Source organism: Sphaerodactylus townsendi, linkage group LG09, assembly GCF_021028975.2.
Source record: "Sphaerodactylus townsendi isolate TG3544 linkage group LG09, MPM_Stown_v2.3, whole genome shotgun sequence".
Lineage (NCBI taxonomy): Eukaryota > Metazoa > Chordata > Lepidosauria > Squamata > Sphaerodactylidae > Sphaerodactylus > Sphaerodactylus townsendi.
The window spans coordinates 46,632,767-46,652,231 of NC_059433.1; the positions used below are offsets into that span (position 1 = coordinate 46,632,767).

At 40.2% G+C, this 19,465-nt stretch overlaps 1 protein-coding gene across 1 annotated transcript in view; it reads left to right on the forward strand.

Moving 5' to 3' along the window:
- Window positions 1-15,119, forward strand: part of TTC39C (tetratricopeptide repeat domain 39C) — a 60,692-nt gene extending 45,573 nt beyond the window's left edge. Inside the window, exons 7-14 of the mRNA XM_048508292.1 lie at window positions 2,492-2,585; window positions 3,608-3,715; window positions 4,402-4,511; window positions 5,236-5,359; window positions 9,223-9,320; window positions 10,312-10,416; window positions 13,521-13,559; window positions 13,919-15,119. Coding sequence (XP_048364249.1) covers window positions 2,492-2,585; window positions 3,608-3,715; window positions 4,402-4,511; window positions 5,236-5,359; window positions 9,223-9,320; window positions 10,312-10,416; window positions 13,521-13,559; window positions 13,919-14,008 — 768 coding nt within the window. The 3' untranslated portion in view covers window positions 14,009-15,119. The remainder of the gene's footprint in view (window positions 1-2,491; window positions 2,586-3,607; window positions 3,716-4,401; window positions 4,512-5,235; window positions 5,360-9,222; window positions 9,321-10,311; window positions 10,417-13,520; window positions 13,560-13,918) is intronic.
- The last annotated feature ends 4,346 nt before the right edge of the window (window positions 15,120-19,465 follow it).

The following is a 19,465-nucleotide window of genomic DNA, read 5'->3' on the forward strand; positions in this document are numbered from 1 at the left end:
GGATGGGGCCCAATAGTTTTTAAATCCATCCACATATATTTAAAATTATTTGAACACTGTTAACAAACCTATTGATTTTGGCAGTGTAGGAGTACATAAAACTAAAATTGCATTCCTGATTTTTAAAAATTTGTCCAACCACTTTGTATTCTGGTTCCTGGATATCTTTCCTTGTTATCACTGAGGTATCTCTGAGGTATGGTTAGATATGTGCCTATTAAAATGTTCTCTGAAAAGTATAGGTGAGGTAGTTTGTAGAGGAAGACACATTCTATTCTGAGAAAGATAGTTTATATCAGGCCCATTGATAGTGTCCCTTGCCAGATGCATGTTGCCAAACTCTGGAAGTAGAAGTTCTGGTGTATACTCAGCAAAAGCTTTGCTCAGCATGTGGCACTATCCTTTTACTTCTCGGGATTTTGGCAGTGTTCTTCCATATACCCGCTCTATTCACTAGTTATAGGTAAAGGTGGTCCCCTGTGCAAGCACTGGGTCACTATTGACTCATGAGGTGACATCACAGCCTGGCGTTTACTAGGCAAACTGTGTTAATGGGGTAGTTTGCCATTGCCTTCCCCAGTCGTCTACACTAGAAAATTTAGTATTAATTGCTGTAAAGAAAAAAAAATAGTTCTTTTGTATACGTAGCTTCTGTGTTTTCATTAGGAAATAGCCAATGTTTGCTTCCAGGTCTCTGTTGTTTCTTTGGTGCGACTTTAAATCTGTGTTGCATCTTAGTACACACAGTCTTATTAGAACTGGAATACTTCCTACGCTGGGAGGGAAGGTGGCTTAGACCAGTCTTGTCACATCTTGGAAGGTAAGCAGGGTTAGTACTTGGTGGGAAACCACTAAGGACAACTCTGCAGAGCAAGGCAATGGCAAGCCATCTCTGCTCCTAGCTTGCCTTGAAAGCCCCTTGCTGGGGTGGCCATACTTTGGTTGCATCTGTACATACATACTTCCTACATTCCACTGTAAGGCTTTCAAATGCCACAGATGTGGAACATCTCTGTCATGTGCTGAAACACTTTTTCGCTTTCCTCCTCACCTGGTCATGACCTCTAGTTGTTTCTGATTGACAGTTTAGCTTGATGAAAAGTTCTAGTGAGTTCAAAAGCTTGCACATCACTTCCTGAGATTTGGGTGAGTCCTAGTGAATGAGATAGGTGCTGTTGTGTTTGGATATTTTTCTACTGGATCAATAGAACTACCAGCAACCGTTGTCTGTAAGCAGTCTTCCTTTGCTGCAGAATGCTTGACCTTACTTTAGCTAAACAGCGCCTGGGACCTGTGGTGGCACTAAGGTGATTTACACAGACAGCTTATGATGAAACATCAGGGTCTAAATGGCTTCTACAATAAGAGATCTTGGGCCCTTTTCATGTAATCAGGGTTTTATGATGGTTAGTTAATGAGAAGTGCTTTTTGCTCATTACCTGTGCTGTGCAATACTGGCTGATGTCATACATTACATTGATCTGGTTCTTTACTTACTGAGACCTAGTTTTGTCCTTTAACCATTGTTGAATGAGTCGTTCTTTTCCTCTCACAAAAATGAATGGCAACACTGAAAAATTTGCACACTTCTAGGATATGCAGCTGGTCTCCTCCTGCAGTTACAGTTCAATAGTGCAGGAGAAGCCTTCTGTTTAAAGCTACTGTTTCCTTTCTTCTGCAAAGTGTTTTCATATTAGAATTTCTCAATCAGTTTTGAATAACTCTTTTAAAAATTTGCTTCCCGATACAGCACAAGCAGCAACTTTATCATCTGTTAATTCCAGTGCCTACAGTGGAACTGTCTTTAATTATGAATGCTGTCTGGGTCTACCTTATGGCAAGGGTACAGAATGTAATTTGGCATCTCTGGCACCTGCCAAATGAGCATTCTGTAGATTTTGGTTGCACAGAATAAAGCATGGTTGCACAGAATAAAGCCTCTGAACCATTTGGCCAAATTGGTTTGATGGTGCAGGACATTCCAGCTACTCAGGGAACGAGGGTTCACAGCATATCTTCTGTGAGAAGGATTAGTTGTTGGTTTAACTGGCATGAAAGGCTACAGGCTTTACTGAAACAGAAGATATCTGCGGTAGGCAAATGATTGGCAGAAGTTGCCAGAAGACAGGGAACCTGCAGGGCATAGCAAACAGTGGAGAATGTACCTGAACCTGAGAGAAGAGCAGATGGGAAACCAAAAGGCTCCTGTGACTTGAGATGTGTGTAGGAAACAGTTCTGCTAGCTTTTGCTTTTGTTGTCACTGCCACATCAAACTTGTACAAGATTAGAAAGGACATGTTGGAGTGGTCTGGGATATTGACTTTCCCATTAATTTGAACTAAGCAGCCAGTTCTATTTATAAACTATTTGGTAGATTATCATTACACTTAAAACATTATTGAACTGTGTGATTAGGCTTCATATTGTGACTATAAAATTGGTGATATTCATATTTTCATGTAGATAACAGTGTTTGCCTTTATTTGACAGTGTCAAATCAACAGTGCCTTGACCTCCTTTCACACAGCTTTGGAGTTTGCAACTGATCAGAGGGAGATTCAACATGTCTGTCTGTATGAAATTGGTATGTAGTTGTTTTGAGTACTGTTGTAGTTAATATATGGATGAGCAGTCATGTTAATTGCAATAAAGAAGTTATCATTATCAGTTAATTGGAAGTGCCCAGTTATTACTGCATTGCTAATACATGACAGACATGTACTAATGGTTTTCAATTAGTGCAAATTCCTCTTCAAAGTGTGACTTTTCACTGGAACTCAAAGTTTCTTTGAAATACAAATTAATTTTCTTCATTAGCACCTACCAAACAAAAAATGAAAAGATAATGTTAAAGTCCTGGATGAGGGATGATTGTGTACAGAAGTACTCACACATACACACTTGGCCAAAAAGGTGTATTTGTTTTCTCCCAGGTAAACATGCATAGGACTGCATCTTTTGTATGCTAAGAGTACATCTTATTCCGCAGACTTTTGAAAGTGTCCTAATAGACACAGTTATAGCTCAGCTCCTGGTTTCTGGTTCGTTTTTCCCCATAAAATGTGTTTCTACTGTGGCCTAACTATTTCACTTAAAAGAAGGTAAAGTGATAATTTTTGTGTAATTAGTCCTTTTTGTTGACACTACATCTTCTTTCAAGATGTAGTGTCCACTTGGCCCTCCTCAGGGCAGTCCCATCCGCACCCATGTGCAGAACTGGCATCGTGCTGGGTGGCAGAGGGCAGAGAGGCCTGGCGGATGCTGCTTCTAACAGTCTCCTTTCAAACTGTGGGGTGCCAGAGCGGTGGCTTTCAAGTTTTGCACAAGCCTTCTGACAACCCCTCCCCCAAAATTTTTACTTCAGGTAATGATAAGTAATATACTGTCAGCAAAGCTGTCTGCTTCTGACATTCCTGTCCATGTCTGAAATGGCTCACAGACACAGTATTATATGCACTCAAGACACCAGGATGCATTCAGCTGTGAATCACTGGCAGATTTACATCCCTTTCAGATACTCATTCCTTATTTTAGGCATGCCAGAGCTTTTCTGTATGAAGTCATTTCCTTTCTTTATTATGTTTAAAATGTTCTTTGTATTTACAGGCTGGTGTAGTATGATTGAAATGAATTTCAAGGATGCATTTGAATCCTTTGAGCGTCTGAAAAATGAATCAAGATGGTCCCAGTGCTATTATGCCTATTTAACAGCAGGGAAGTATCATTGTGTGAATACAATTTGTGTGAGTGTATGTGGCTTGATTGATGGCTTGACTGGTGCGTGGCAGCAGTACTTTCATGAAAATTATCCGTAGGCTGACTGCCCCCTCTTTTTGGATTACATATTTTGATAAGTTTGAGCTTTAAATGTTACAGCCATATAAATCACCTATGAATGTGCATAGCTATGGTTTGTGTGTGAATGTTTTCTACTTGGTTGAATTTGAAGTTCATAAAATTAAGGTTTAAACTTTTAAAGTTTACTGAAGTGACTGTGCTAAATTAGTCTAGAGCAGTGTTGTGGTTCAGGATCCAAAAAGCCAGGCTGTGAGTTTAAACCTTTCTGTATTTGTTGGAATTGTGACCACTTTTTTATTGTTCTCTGAAAGTTAAGTGTGCATGACTCTTGAAAGTTCTCTGGTTTCAAAAGCATTTTGTCACATGACATGTGTGAAATGTGGCTACAAAGTGACCTAGTATAGAGAGTTAACCTAGATTTTCAAGTCCTGGTCATATAGTTCAAAATAGTTTCAAAGACTGACTTGAAATACATGGGCTGCTGCTTATATCCTATTTACTGCTGAGGAAGTTAAATGTCTTATGAACTTTCATCATTATTCCATTTGCGTGATGTCTTATGTCTGCTAGGGTAGCTAAAAGAAACTTTGTCTTTATTACAGTGTGTCAGGGGGCTACTGGTGATGTGAATGGTGCACAGAATGTATTCAAGGAAGTCCAGAAGCTTTTTAAAAGAAAAAACAATCAAATTGAGCAGTTTTCAGTCAAAAAGGTCTGTCTGGCATAGGCTTAGTTAATTTCCTCCAATGGTTATAATTGTTACCTGTATTTTAAATGTTGGGTTCTAAGTAGAGATATGCCAAAAAATAGGAAAAATTCAGATATGGTTATATTGGATTTGAACACTTTCAGGTTTTCTGAATATTGCTGAATTTCTACACCAGTAAGGTTTTTCCCCCTGGGTGCCTTGGATTTGGCCCATTGTCTGCTTTTTGCTGTATGTCTCCTGAAAACTGATTGCAACTCTATGGTTAGGAACCTGAAAAAGTTTCCACTCCATAAAAATATCTACTATATATATACTTCACGTGGCCCAGGAGGTATTGTTTTACAACAGACTGAGGATTCACAAACATTTTGGCAGTTAAAGTACACTCTGTAACAAAATCCTTTATATATCCCTGTGTATATTTACTTTAAATGTGTGGAGTTTGTTATCAGTGTACACAAATAGTATGTGTATGCAAAGTGAAAAGAACTTGTCTGCCTACAGACGTTGCACCTGGGCATAAGCATTGCATAAATTTCTACACAGAACAGCTTTTTATAAAGGGATTTTCTAATCCATGAGGAGACCCTCAGTCATAGGATTTTGATGCTCCAATCTTTCAGGAGCTTTAAAAATATCACCCTGAATCACTACTTGGTTTAAATTTTCTCATTTGTTCTTCTTGCCTTTGATGTCGGTTGAAATGGATTGTTTTTCTTTTTTTCAGGCAGATCGATTTAGGAAACAAAAACCAACCAAAGAGCTATGTGTACTGGCATCCATTGAAGTGCTGTATTTATGGAAAGCACTTCCAAATTGTTCATTCACCAACCTGCAACACATGAGTCAAGGTACAAGAAGTTATTTTTAAAATTGCACACTGTTGTTTCTGCTAATATTTTCCCATCGCTTTTCTATCATTAATGTTAACTAGCAGGGCCTGGCCATGCGTTGCTGTGGCAATTGTCCTTCTCATCACAGTCCACAACCCACACAGATGTCCATGCAGGTCCAATGATCTGCAGCATAGCCTTTTGGGGTGGTCAAATGGAATCCCTCTTTCCCTTTTCAATTCACATTGTTATATGGTGGTGTCTTGTTTTTTTAGTATAAGGTAACTCTTTCCATTCCACAACGGAACTGTCCAGAGTGCGAATCCCGCTGTCCATGAGGCTGGTTGACATGCACAGTCCTGGCTTGGGTAAGGCAGAACTGGGGCAAGGAGGCTATCCCAGTCAGGCAGCAGAGGCGCTCAAATGAAGGGCAGCTCCCTGGGTTCTTAAAGGGCCATGTGCAAAAGAAGCAGAGCCAGTAGTGTTGGTTCGCCCCCACTCTGTGGATTTTCTTAGAAGAAAAAGGCAAACTCCAGCTCGCTTTTAGTAAAAGAGAGCTGTGGCGAATATGGGTGATGAAGTGGGTTGGTGGTTGGATGTGAGGGAGGGCAGAGTGAGGTGTGTGAGGATGAGCTGGATGTGTATGAGAGTATGCATGTTGTGTGGTAGCAGTGGGTGAGGCACAGAGAGTGAAATTTACCTGCGTGTTGGGGGGGGGACATCTCACACGGCAAAGTATGTATGTGTTTCACTTCCACATGTATTACCTAACAGTGTTACCTATTTACTGTTTGCAATGCTCATCTCTGGCCATCTGCACGAACTTTGTAAGGGCATACCAACCTCTCAGGCCACAGACATGCTGCACAAACATACTAAGGGTGACAGTTAAACACAGCCAGCTTCATGGCCTGGTATGCCAGGAAAAAGACGTTTTACCTGGCTTAGGTATGGACTTTCAGCGATTTGAAGGTCCGATTACCTGCCCGCAACAGGGAGGAATGTCATGTGAAAATTTGGGGGCGATCTGTCCAGCCGTTTCAGCGTTAGGGCATCAGTAACAACAACACTGTTGCTGTTATTGCCTATGTACTGTTTTCACTGCTCGTATCTGGCCATCTGAGCGAGCATTCTAAGCTGCATGAACATTCTCAGGGTGACAGTTAAACACATGGACCATGGAGCGCCAGGAAAAAGGCATTTTACCTGGGCCAGGTGTGAAATTTCAGGTATGCAAACATTTTAAAACACTCTCACCTGGCTGACTACAGTGGCTGGGAATTTTCAGAGGAATTGGTCCAGCAGTTACTGAGTTATACCATCATTAACAAATACACGTTTTGCTTTTTATATATATAGACTATTTGTGCCACTTTGGAGACTGAAATAAATTTGCTGATCTATACTCTGTTCCACATAAAGATGATAGTAGATTGTATATTCCTCCACCACCGAACAAAGTATTCTGTAACTTCTTTGTTATCGAATGATCTGCCTGGGTCCTAGTTCCTACCTAAGCCCATCCCCCCAGTACATTTGAATGTAAAAATACATTTTGGCATAAATACTCTTGTATCAAAGTACCATTTCAGTAATGCACAAATTAATGGTTTTGACAAAGGCAGTGTGTGAAAATGAATTATAATTCTCCTATTCGTTTGGGACTATATTCTAATGTGGAAGCAGGCAATTTTCTCAACCTTTGTACCTCAACTGACTGAACTTTGTGTAGAGCAGAGTATAACGACTGATATGCTATAAACTTCTGATGTAAAATAATAGACATAGAAGAATTGGTTAATATCTTTGAAACAGGTTGTGACTTTTTGAGTAGTTTTTTTCACTCTGGTTTAGAAAAGTTTATTTTTTAAAACATTCCTGGCTGCAGTGTTGTAAAAAAGGTAGTAGATCATAACTAATTTTTCTAGTTTGCTTACAAAAAACCATTAAGGTTAGATGTGCACTATTTCACTGGCCATGATGGACCAGAGTTCTAAGAGAAGTAAGGTCTTTCTGTACTTCCTTGGTTCTCAGGTCTTTGCATACTTCCTTGGTTAACAACAGTTGAAACATCCATCAGCACTGAATGAAAACAACAGCCACAACATAGTCCAAACTGGATTATGTGCAAAAATTATCTGTATTCAAAATGTCTCATAAATAGATCTCTGTGGGCCTTGTAAGGAATTGCCTTTGAAACAGGAAGTAATACTGACCCCTTTTCAACCTGTGAAAGTTTTCTCTGACACTGCATAAATAAGAGGGAGGGAAGAAAAAAAATATGTTCCTTTGCTGCCATCTGTGAATTGAGGGAGAGAAAAAGAAATGCAGAACCATAGAACATTCTTCTATTTCTCTGGAAAAGTGAAGATATAAGGGATTCTTCCTTGGAGTTACAGATAATATGGGAAAAGAGCTGCAATTGAGGCCAGGGTGGTGTTTGCAGTCCTGCTCTAAATGCTGAAGGAAAGGCACACATCAGATACAATCATTTTTACTGGACCATCTGCAAGTATTAAAAAAGTTACGTTACTTCAAGTCATATTATGTTACTCTTCAGGCTTAGACATTCAAATGAGAGGTCAGGATGTACTATAATATGGAGATCAACTGTGTCATGCAAAAACTTAATTTTTAAAATGAAAGATTTAGCTTTTGTGTTTTAAATCTGATCTTGTTGGTATTGGCATAAGCTATGTTACTCAAGAAACTTTAGGAAGGAATGGTGCCAAGTCAAAGCACCTGGCATTTGCTTTGAGATACCTGCATAAAAAGTTTATGACTTCTAGAGGGTTTTTCCCCCTTTTTTCTCTCATGAACCATATTCAATCCCTGTTCAAATGCATCTAGTGTTGGAGAAGCCACCCAGATGTAACTTTAAAAAACCCTTCATTGATTTCTCTGTGCCATTTGTGACATACACAATGCCATGATACTGTGCTGCATGGCTTCTATGCATAACGTCATTACTTCCATATTAGTAACTTTATTAAATCTGTACAATTCTTTTATGTTTTGGCTCATGGAGTTCAATTTATTCTCCAACTTCAGACCTTAGCACTGCCATGTTCTTCTGTTATTCTCATCCTCATTGGAACTTGTATATTCCAATTCTTTTCTTCAGTGTATTTCACCAGATTCGCGTGCCTATTTTAATGTTTATGGTAGTAGTTGACTCCTGTGAGTTGCATGAACTGAACTCAGTGGCCATAGTAAATTGATCTTCATATGAGGTATACTTCAGATTTTGAAATCTCTTCTAATGGATGGAGACTGGTGTGTTCTGTAATTTTTCGTTGCTGATCATCAGCATGCACCATAAGATGCCAAGAGAGTCATCTTGTGTATACTGACTCCTAAACGACAGACAGAAGCACCTTCTACTTAGGCATGTTGTAGCTGATCTCTCTGTGTCGGAGAGAAGTGTTTAGAAGATCACAAAACGTAGCCAAAGATGGACTAGTAATGGTAAATAATGGCAGTTCTTTATTTTGAGCCTCTTCAAGATAAACAGAGGAAAAACAAGGCAGGTGGACCTGTAGCTGCTTATCTGTCTCCAAAGAAGTAAAAAAGACTACACAGAATTAGAAGTGGCCAGTCAGATACCATGAAGAGCCTATCAGTCAAGAAATGAAATCTGCACACTGCAAATAATTGCTGGAAGTGGATGAATTAGCTTTCTTTCTGGCCTAAAATGGATCTTGAATAAACCTCTACAAATTACTTAATTGCTGCCAATTCCCACAACTAATCTAACCTTGATTTACGTATCATTGTTCTATTGAAGGGAAGATGGTTGGGAAAAGGGAGGTTATAATGTCCAACTTTAAAGAAACTAAATGTTTTTCATTGTATTCCTTATCTCACATGGTTGTCTGAAGCTTGCCAAGAAGTTGATGATTCTGCTGTTGTTGGTTTGAAGAATTTGCTACTTGGTGCCATACATAAGTGTTTAGGAAATTCTGAAGATGCTGTGCAGGTGAGCTATTACAAACAACCAAAGAATAGAGAAAAGTCAGCGTTAAAATATTTTGATTCATTAAGATTAAGTCAGGTAATTATCATAGAACTAGTGATGCAGCAGATGAATATTGCAAGTCCTTTCTGAGTAGTCTGTCTTAATTTTTCACTGCTGTGTTCCATGTTATGAAATATGAAACATCACTGAGCTGCATTTCCAGTACAATAACTTATCAGATGCAAAGCAGAACAGAAAAGCATAAATGAGAGTATATTCAGGATTTGTCCTACTCTATGACACCAGAGCCTATCATTCAGCTCTGCTGCTGGTACAGCTACAGAATTGGGAGTTCCAGCATAGTGGCTGCATCCATTCCTACAGAATCTTTTGTCTGTGGACTTTGACTTCTTTTTCTAGACCATTTCCACTTTGCCCATAATAGCAGCACTGGATTCACCTGGTTATGGGTATCTGTGACTGCCAGCCCCTCTTATCCACTTGGTATTTGAATTTCTGATAGTAGAGAAATAGAAATACTGGACATCTCTCCGGAGTATGCGCATTCCCTGCGCCCCTGCTGTGACGCCGCCCGCCCGCCCCCGCCACCACCCACTGCAGCCCATTCACGCCCCCACTGCGGCACAGCCTGGGGTATCGTGCCCCCCCTGCCCCATTCGCGCTATGCCTCTGGTGTCTGCATGTTTTAATAAAGCTTCCTCTGTAGGCTGAATTGTTCTATTTATAAATGATTCCACTGGGTTTTAATTATGGAATGAATAGCTGGCTGCTTTTATCTGAAGAAAATAAACATCATCCCTAAACTTAAGTAGCAAGTTTCCAAAGTTCTTCTGAATTGCTGCAAGAATCAGTTTGGGATGTAAACTGCTAAATGTAGAGGTTTTACTGTTGATGGTTGTGGTGTGCTCTGATGGAACTTTGTCTAGTGCAAATATTTATTTTCTTCCTGAAAGGGTTGCTGTGTTCTGAATATATCAATTTTCTTTTGTAGTTCTTCCAACGAGCCGTTAAAGATGAACTGTGTCGCCAGCACAATTTATATATTCAGCCGTATGCTTGCTATGAACTTGGCTGTCTTTTATTAGAAAACCCACAGGTAATAATGCAGTATATCTGTAATTGTCTGGGATATAGTGTGAGGTGACTGTTAGCACTCTGTCAGTGTGGTTCATTTTCAGTTGATCTGGACTGTACATTTCCTCCACCCTCAGTTTTATTAATCTTGCAAGCATGTATAAAGCGTAGTACCCATTTCCCCGAAAATAAGATTTACCCCGAAAATAAGTCCTAGTGTGATTTTTCGGGATTTTTGGAGGATGCTTGAAATATAAGCCCTACTCCAAAAATAAGCCCTAGTTACAGATTCCCCAGCGCAATTGATCTGGTCACGTGGGGGGCGCAAAATCATGGAAAAAAATAAGACATCCACTTAAAATAAGCCCTAATGCATCTTTTGGAGAAAAATTAATATAAGACCTGTCTTATTTTCAGGAAAACACAGTATACTAATTTACTGTTTCCACATTGTCCCAATGAATTTCTAAGTAGCAGGTTTCACCTCAGAACTTGAAAATGTGCATTTTCTAATCAACCTAAATGGGTCATATATACCCTCATATATATCTCATTATCAGTAAAATCCATCTGGTAATATGTCATAGTTCAGTTTGTGCCATGTTGTGATTAGAACATAATTCAGCATTTTCCAAACACATGATATTTATCATCTGTCTATTCCTTTAGTTAAAACAGCACAGGCTGTATGTGCTTATCTTTTCTGCAAAGTCTGCAGTGTTGGACTATAGGAATCAAGGACGTAGGTAAGGGGGGGGGTTCTTGAGTTCAACCCCCTCATTACATGTCAGAAGCTCCCCCCTCCATTTGTGTTTTTTTGGATATTTTTTAGTGTTTTTTCAGTTTTTTGACTGCAGGGGGCGCAGTTTGTAGGCTAGGAGAAGCACAATTTCGGGGATTTGTTGGGAGACTCTCCTGATGATACCGCCCAGGTTTGGTGAGGTTTGGTTCAGGGGGTCCAAAGTTATGGACTCCCAAAGTGGGTGCCCCCATTGTTTCCAATGGGAGCTAATAGAAGATGGGGGCTCCACCATTGAGGGTCTTTGGACCCCCTGAATCAAACTTCACCAAACCTGGGTGGTATCATCAGGAGAGTCTCCAAAAGATACCCTGAAAGTTTGCAGCTGTTAGCTTAACAATTGCACCCCTAACAGCAGGCACCCCCCAAATTTCCCCAGATTCTCCTTTTAAATCCACCCCCTTTGGCATGAATTTAAAGGGAGACTCTGAGGTCCCCAGTTTAAATATGGAAACTGATGCTGTTTCGGGGTGGGGGATAACCCACCCCAAAACAGCATCACTTTCAATGTTGTTTTAACTGGGGACCCCAGATTCTCCCTTTAAGGTGGATTTAAAGGGAGAATCTGGGCTCCCTGGTTTAAACACCATTGAAAGTGATACTGTTTGGGGGTGGATTCCAGCATCACAGTGGCTGCCCATGGGAGGGGGCATCACAAAACTCAGATTGCACTGGACTCCATTTTCCCTAGCTATGCCTCTGCCCGGAGGGGAGGGCAGAAGGGACTGCCGGCTGCCAGCTGGGAGTGCAGCCGGTGGGGGGGGGGGGCGGTGCAAGCTGGGCCTGGCCTTGGAGAGCTGCTTTTATAAGCACTTAGGCTGGGGGCGGGGCTTGTGGAGGTGTGGTCATGCTCCAGGGGCAGGTGGGGCCATGGCCCCGTCCCAACCCCCCAAAGCCCCCTAAAAATCTATATCTACATCACTGATAGGAACATCTGAGATCCTGATCCAAAATACTGCTTGCCCAATAATAATACACTAATTTGAGGTTCTATGCACATAATTTTTAACTGAGTTGCCGTGCTTCATGATGCAGTGTGGCATGCCAGAATTCATCATTCAGGTGGATACTGTGCTAGCATGCTAAGACTGCACCTGTGGGGGTCAGAGATCCAATTTCAGAATGACACAGGCTGTGCTGCACCTCCCTCATGTACATTTTTGTTGCTGCTGATTTCTTTTTGTGTGGTTTGGGCTATTTCCTCTTTTTCCGACCTACACCCCCCCACCTCCACACACACACGTTTATGAGAAGAACTAGATTTTACTTATCATTGGGAGGGGGGAAGAAGGGGAGAAAGGAGGAGAAGAGCAGCTGCACAGATGAGGAGAGCAGGAGTTAGTTGACTATCTCCAAAATAATTATGTGCACAGCTGCTGGAGCTGGATGGCTAGATTTCAGAAGTTCTTTTTTCCATTACATTTCTCTGTCCACGTGGTATCTGGCTGCATCCATATGGCAGGGATTCTCCATTTCCCTATCTCTGCTGACATGGTGGGTGTGCACTATAGCATCTGAAATTGAACAAGAGACTACCTAAATGTCTTAAATTGTTAAAACAGAATGGCAAAAATTAAGATTTCTAACAAATATTAAGATTGCAACATCCAGTGTGTCATTCAGTTCATTTCAAATGACCTAAATATAGACACACCTGGAATTCCTACCTTACATCAGAAATTTCAACCTCCTATTTTGAGTATCACAGTGATCTTTTAAATACCTTTTTGTGTAGCTTTTTCCTATTATTAATGCTTACATTGTTAGAATTCTAAGGGCCCAATCCAGATGGGGGAGGGCGCAAAATGGAGCAGCGGAGAGTTTGCCCACCCTGCCAGCCTACACTGGTGGAGAGAGCAAAGATGCCAGTGTGTGGATGCTGCATAGTTCCACAGTGCCCAAAACCAGAAGTATCCACTTTCTGGAAATTATGCTGGCATCCAACAGCACACCGGCACATTGGCACATGGGCTGAAAGCATTCCCAGTGGTGGAGCCAACTTTAGTCATATTCCACCAGGGTGTTAATCAGGGAATGCCCCCCTCTGCCGCCACAGATTTACACACACCGGAAAGTGTGCCTAAGTCTTTTTCTGTAATGGGGCTTTTGAGGTGGAAGGAGGATTTTCCAATTTCTTTCCTTTCCGTGTCACTCAAAGCCCCTTTGGAGGTGGCACGTTATCACCTTAGCCATGCTAGCATCGACTGCTGCAGAGCTCTCCCCCTATCCCAATCTGGAAGGGGCTGCCCTTCTCATGAGACCATCACCATTGAAATGTTTTTAGGATATGCATACAAATTTCTGAAATGATATTTTTCCTTCTGCAGACTGTGCCAAGAGGGAAATCCTTATTGCTTCAGGCTAAGGTATTACGTGTTTTGTGCTTTTTATAAAAAAATAATTCAGCTTTAACTTTTAATATGTCCTGTATTTCTGGTTACAATATAACTCAACTCAGTATATCCTTTCACTTATTTTGTGTGTGTTCATGTTTTGTGGAACATGAGTTTCATTCTGAAGCTCTTTGCATGCCAGGTCTTAGTGTGTAATGAGCATGGTTTTGTCAGAAACTGAGGGAAGCTCATACTCTGCCTACATTTTATCAGGGAAAGTTTTAAACTTTTAATTTAACTGCTGCTGTCTTTTAAAAAGAAGTAATGTGCCATTCTTCATATATTACTGTTTAGTCACGATACAGATTAACATATTGTCTTGTTAATTGCAGGAGGAATTCACAGGGTATGATTTTGAAAACCGATTGCATGTCCGCATACATGCAGCGCTGGCCTCTCTGAGGGAAGTGGTCCCTCAGTGATCGATGGGAAGCTTTCTATTCTCACAGTTTGTGCATAAGACAACTCAGAGAACAAAGATGTTGTGAAGACCAACATCTCTTTTGGAAGACCACCTGTGCCAGAGACATTTTCCACAGCATGTAGAGTTGGTGACAGAGAAAAATGTTTCACTCTTTAACAATCAAGGACAAAATTAGGCTGAAATGTCAACTGAACTTGGGCTCAGTCCATTAGGAATTTCTTCTGAGTAAGCCCTATTAAAAGAATGGAAGGTGAAAATTGGGCTGCTGCCCAGCACCTGTGGTTCAGTAGGGCTTGACCAGAAGAACAGTCTAGAACACTGTTCTTGTGTCCTAACGCTTCATAGATTTGTTTTTTGTTTTAGCCAAGCTGAGCATTATAGCCTGTGATTGTACAAATGAGCCTACGGTAAGCACATTTTGATTTCATATAACCAAGTTGGCTCAGTTTCTGCAAGTCAGGTCTTTTTTTTCTGCTTAAATAGATGTCCATGGTATTTTGTACGGGAGAACTACCTGTTCATGAAAAGTAGTATAGATTGGCAGGAGTAGCTATAATTTTATCCAAAAACCCTGCCCTGTGGAGCTGAGGAGGAGAGTGGCTTGCTGTAGCACAATCCGCTTCCTGTACATTTATTAGCTCATTCAAATGTGTGTGAATAATGAACCCCTGTATTCCGATAAATAATGAGAATGTCTAGAAACTAATTTTTCAGACAAATATTTATTTTCGTCCTTTTGTTACTGTGTTTTTGAACAGTACAGTGGCCTCTTAGCCTTGCTGTGTTACAAGGTGCTGACTGGTTCTTTCACTTTTAAAGCCTTTTAAAAGTGACATTTAAAATCCTATATTAGTGCCAGATTGATGTGCTAAATATGACCTTCAATATGCCATAGGGCTTATTGTGCTGTTGCCATATCGTTCATACTCCAGCTTTAGAGCTAATATATAACTTCTCTATTTTTTCTGTTTCTGCAAGCAAATTATTTAATATTTTTAATTAGGGTCGGTGAGATATAGGAGGAAACAATTCTTAGGATTGTACTTTTTCAGAGTACTTGAAATGTATAACATTGTGAAGATAAAATAGATCTTTTTCTAAGAAAGTAATAATTTATTTTTTCACTCTGTTTCTCATGAAATCTATTAATTTCAGTTTTTAATCTTCTTAAAGTGTTATATCTTGTTTGCACTTAATACTAATTGGCTTACTTCAAGATTTTTATGGGAAATAGGTAACAGAAGTTTGTTGGTCAACAGTCAAATCTTAACAGGTTTCCAAAGCACAGATGCAGCTATGTGTAAACAGGGTTTCCCTCTTCACCTCAGGATGGAGAAATGCATTTGTACAGCATAGATAGAACATGAAATACGTCCTGTGATGTTAAAATGAGTAGGCCTACAAATACTTTGGAATCACTTATTATATGTTGCTATCCCTTCACTTCCTACCTAGTAAAAAGCACTTTGTGGCATCTAACCTGCACTTTGTTGCATTGGAAGAAAAAGACTGACTATTAGGAGACATAACATATAGCTTTAATTTATTGTCATAGTATACATAATGAATGCAATTAGGCTTAACTAAGTAGTCCTGAGTCAGGATTTGTTTGGGGGATCTGCTAAATAAATGCACTGATTGTTTCCCACTTTTGTTGCATTTGACAGATACAGGATATTACTCTAATTCAGGGTCAGATTAAGGGGGGTGGGTGCCTTAGGTGATGGGTGGAGAGAGGGTGGCAGGAGGAGGTGAGGATGCTTAATTGTGCAGAAGAGACGGCTGTTTCTGCAGTATGCATGCCCCCTTCCCCTGATTAAACTGCTGCTAGGAAATGAGGGTAAGGGAGAGGAAAACTCTGAACCTTAGAGGGAAGTCACAGCCCTTGGTAAGACAGAAGCTGCAGTTATTAGCTGAGTGAGACTATGACGAGCGAAGAGGGTGGGGAGCTAAAGGTTCCTGAGGAGATGTTCTAAGATGACAAGTTCTATTAAATGGGTGACATAAACCTCGGGTAATCTTCCTTGGCCTTGCTAATTCTCCTCCTTCCCCTGGCCGAGTCACCCTCCATTCTTCCACCTGCAGAATCTTCCAATTGCTTGTTTTCCTGCCCCACTTTCAAGGATGGTGCACTGACAGTGGCCATGGTAGGCTTTGGGCTTTCCAGACTTCTTGGGGGTGGGGCTTAGTGTGCATTCTAAACATTCACAGGGAGGAAGAGTTTGGGGGGGATGGTAACAATTAATGATGTAGAATGCCTCATGTACTTCTGTTTCCCATCTCCCTAGCTAGTGCTCTGCTTAGGCACTGCAAGTCCTGGAGCAGTCTGGACTCAAATGCGGTGGAAGGGGAAAAGGCAGTCTCTTGTCCCCCTGCTGCTTTGAAATTTGGAGCTGGGTTATGCTTAGCTTTGTCAAAGGCCACAAGGAGATCTGTCTCCTCATCTGGTAGACTTGGCCTTCCCCAAAGTTCCCGGTTTTATACGTTGGGTAAGGGGATAACAAGAACCAAGGGCCTATTCACATGATATATGCCCGTGGTGGCAAACCTATGGCATTCCAGATGTTCATGGACTACAATTCCCATCAGCCCCTGCCAGTATGGCCAATTGGCCATGCTGGCAGGGGCTGATGGGAATTGTAGTCCATGAACATCTGGAGCGCCATAGATTCGCCACCACTGCTATATGCCATCTAATTGTTTCTTAGTTTTAATTTATGACTCGCAAAATGTCGTCTTATTAACAACCTTGGTCAGGTTATGCAAACCGGGGGCTGTGGCTTCCTTTATTGAGTCAATCCATCTCCTGGTGGGTCTTCCTCTTTTTCTACTGTCTTCATTGTTTCCTAGAATTATTGTCTTTTCCAGTGACTAAAGTACAGTAGCTTCAATTTAGTCATTTTAGCTTCTAGCAGCATAATTACCAGATGAAGCTTTTCTTGGGCTGTACTTTATCAATCTGCAAAATAGTATGAGGTGTGTTTGGTGTTTCCCATGTCAAAATCGTATGTGCTGTACTAGAAAAAATGTCCAGGAAAAGGCTAGGCTGTGTGTGTGTGTGTGTGTGTGTATAGAGAGAGAGAGACCGAGAGACCAAAAGAAACAGAGACCACCCTGCATCTGCCAAATGCATCTGCCAAACATCCTGTTAGAGTGACCAAAAGGATCAGAGACCACCCTGCATCTGCCAAATGCAACAAGAAAATTGGACAATAACAAGCGGGGAATTGTGCTGTATGTTTATGTGGAAAATAATATATATCCCAAACTGTGGTGCTGTAGCAGACAGTAATATACTTGAATTGTTTTCATACAGTTTCTTATGGGTTCAAATAACTTCATCCTCTTTCTTTCTTGAGACACAAGCTGCTAAATTAAAATCAGGTCAGCATCATTGACTGCAACAGAACTAATCTATCTTCTAGTTAGGCCTGCATCTATGACTTATGGATGGTACAAAAATTATATGTATGAACAAGGCTCTCAAAGTTACAAAATTATTGTACTGGGATGATGGGGTCATTGATGGTTCTTTAAGAGAACAATCGTATTCTGTTACTTGGCATGTTTTTAGTTTTAATTATATTATTTATCTTGCAAGCAGAACAACTTCTTCTTGTGCATAGGCAACTGGTCAGTGCCAGACCCATTAGCGTGTTTCCCCCTCTTGCACCTATATTATGTACACCTCACAGAACAAACCTCTATCTTGTAAATGTCAAAGGTATTTTTATATTAGATTATGCCAGTGATGAGAAAAAATCTCAGCTGTATTTTATGTAATCTGAATATGTTTTTATACTTTGTAGCTCAGAGGCATAGTCTAATTGCAATAATGAAGCATCTCATTGTTGTGTATATATATAAATTTACTGAGTCAGGTATGTTTTGTCATTGATACCTTTGATTATATTATGAATTCAGCTGAATAATTTGAATTTTTACACGTTAGATTGTTTATTGTGGTATGGTACAAACGTCATTAATTAACAGAATGTGTATTTTTCTGAGTAAAGTAAAAAAGCTGGATTTTCCTTTTGCTCCTTGTAATCATCTTTCAGTTAACTTTCTGTTTAAAAAATCTATCAAGTTTTCTAAGAATTCCTGGTTATTCTAAAAAAGTAGACTCTCATTTATGCCCACATCAGACACTGCCTAGGAGATGCATGGAATATCTTCCACTGGCTTCTGTTTTATTTTACTGCTGCAGCGGAAGGCCAGCTGGATTTCATCACAGTGGCATGTGCGTGTATATGTTATCCTTTCCATGTAGGCAATTAACACCCTCCCAGTTGTTTTAATCAGCCCCAAAAAAAGAAATGTGGGCCTAATTTTTTTCTCCCACAATTAGGAAAAGAATTGAATGAGGAGAAGCTGATTAGAAAACTAGCCCATAGAGAAAAGAATAGACAAAAGCCATTGGTAGATGCTCCATTTATCTCTTGAATCAGGTGGTAAACATGCCTGGAATGTAATTGACACATGTGCACTTCTGTGGCTGATTGCCCCAGAAAATATGTGGATAGACAAAGCTGATCCTTCCCTGATCCATGTCCATGTATGTTGTGGGGAAATCCGGCTATTTAAATGTGCGTGTTGTTCTCACATGTATATGTATTTGTGCCTGAATACGAGTGCAAATACAAAAAACAGCATATGAATTAGCCCTCAGTTATGACTTGGACAAGAATGTCTCACATATACTCCAAAGACCTTCATTCCATTTTTCCCATTTAAAAATAGTATTTGTTCTTTTGTTTTAGAAAAATGTTATTCATTTTCTCCAAAGCAAACACTGCTTTATCCCATTACAAATGCTAAATGCTGGTTTCTTATTCTGTTTCTGGTAGGTTTTCAATAAAACCCGTAGTACCTTGTTCTGACTTGGCCTCTGTGCTTCTAAATACGTGCATACATTGAATCAATATTTTATCAGGCAAACTGCTTGATCAAGAAGGCTGAAAAAATATCCCAGGAAGAGTTTGGCATTTCTTTTGTGAGAGCTATTTAAGTTTTTTGAGGATGTAAATGCAAGAACTAATAAAAACTGGACATTAATAAATCAGACTTGAGGGGTGAAAAGATAAACAATTCAACCCCAAATGTGGCAAAAATAAAAAACTTGGGAATAATTTTCTTAGACAGCAAAGGCTACTGCAAATACTGTATTTGTAACAGTATAGGACACACTGATGAATGGCATATAGTGATCTGCATTTCAGTGCTCAAATTTGCAACCCATTGACTTCACTCTCTTACTGTTGGATTACCACAGACTACAAACAGGAGTGCTGGTTGACTAAATAACATTTGTGGGTGTGGAAGAAGGAACATGGATCAGTCATGGTTTGGTGCAAGTTTCAAGACCATTATGAAAGTGTGATTTATGGAAGGTTGGGGTATAAACTGAACATAAATTCCTCACAACATAAATGTATTTCATTTCAACAGTATG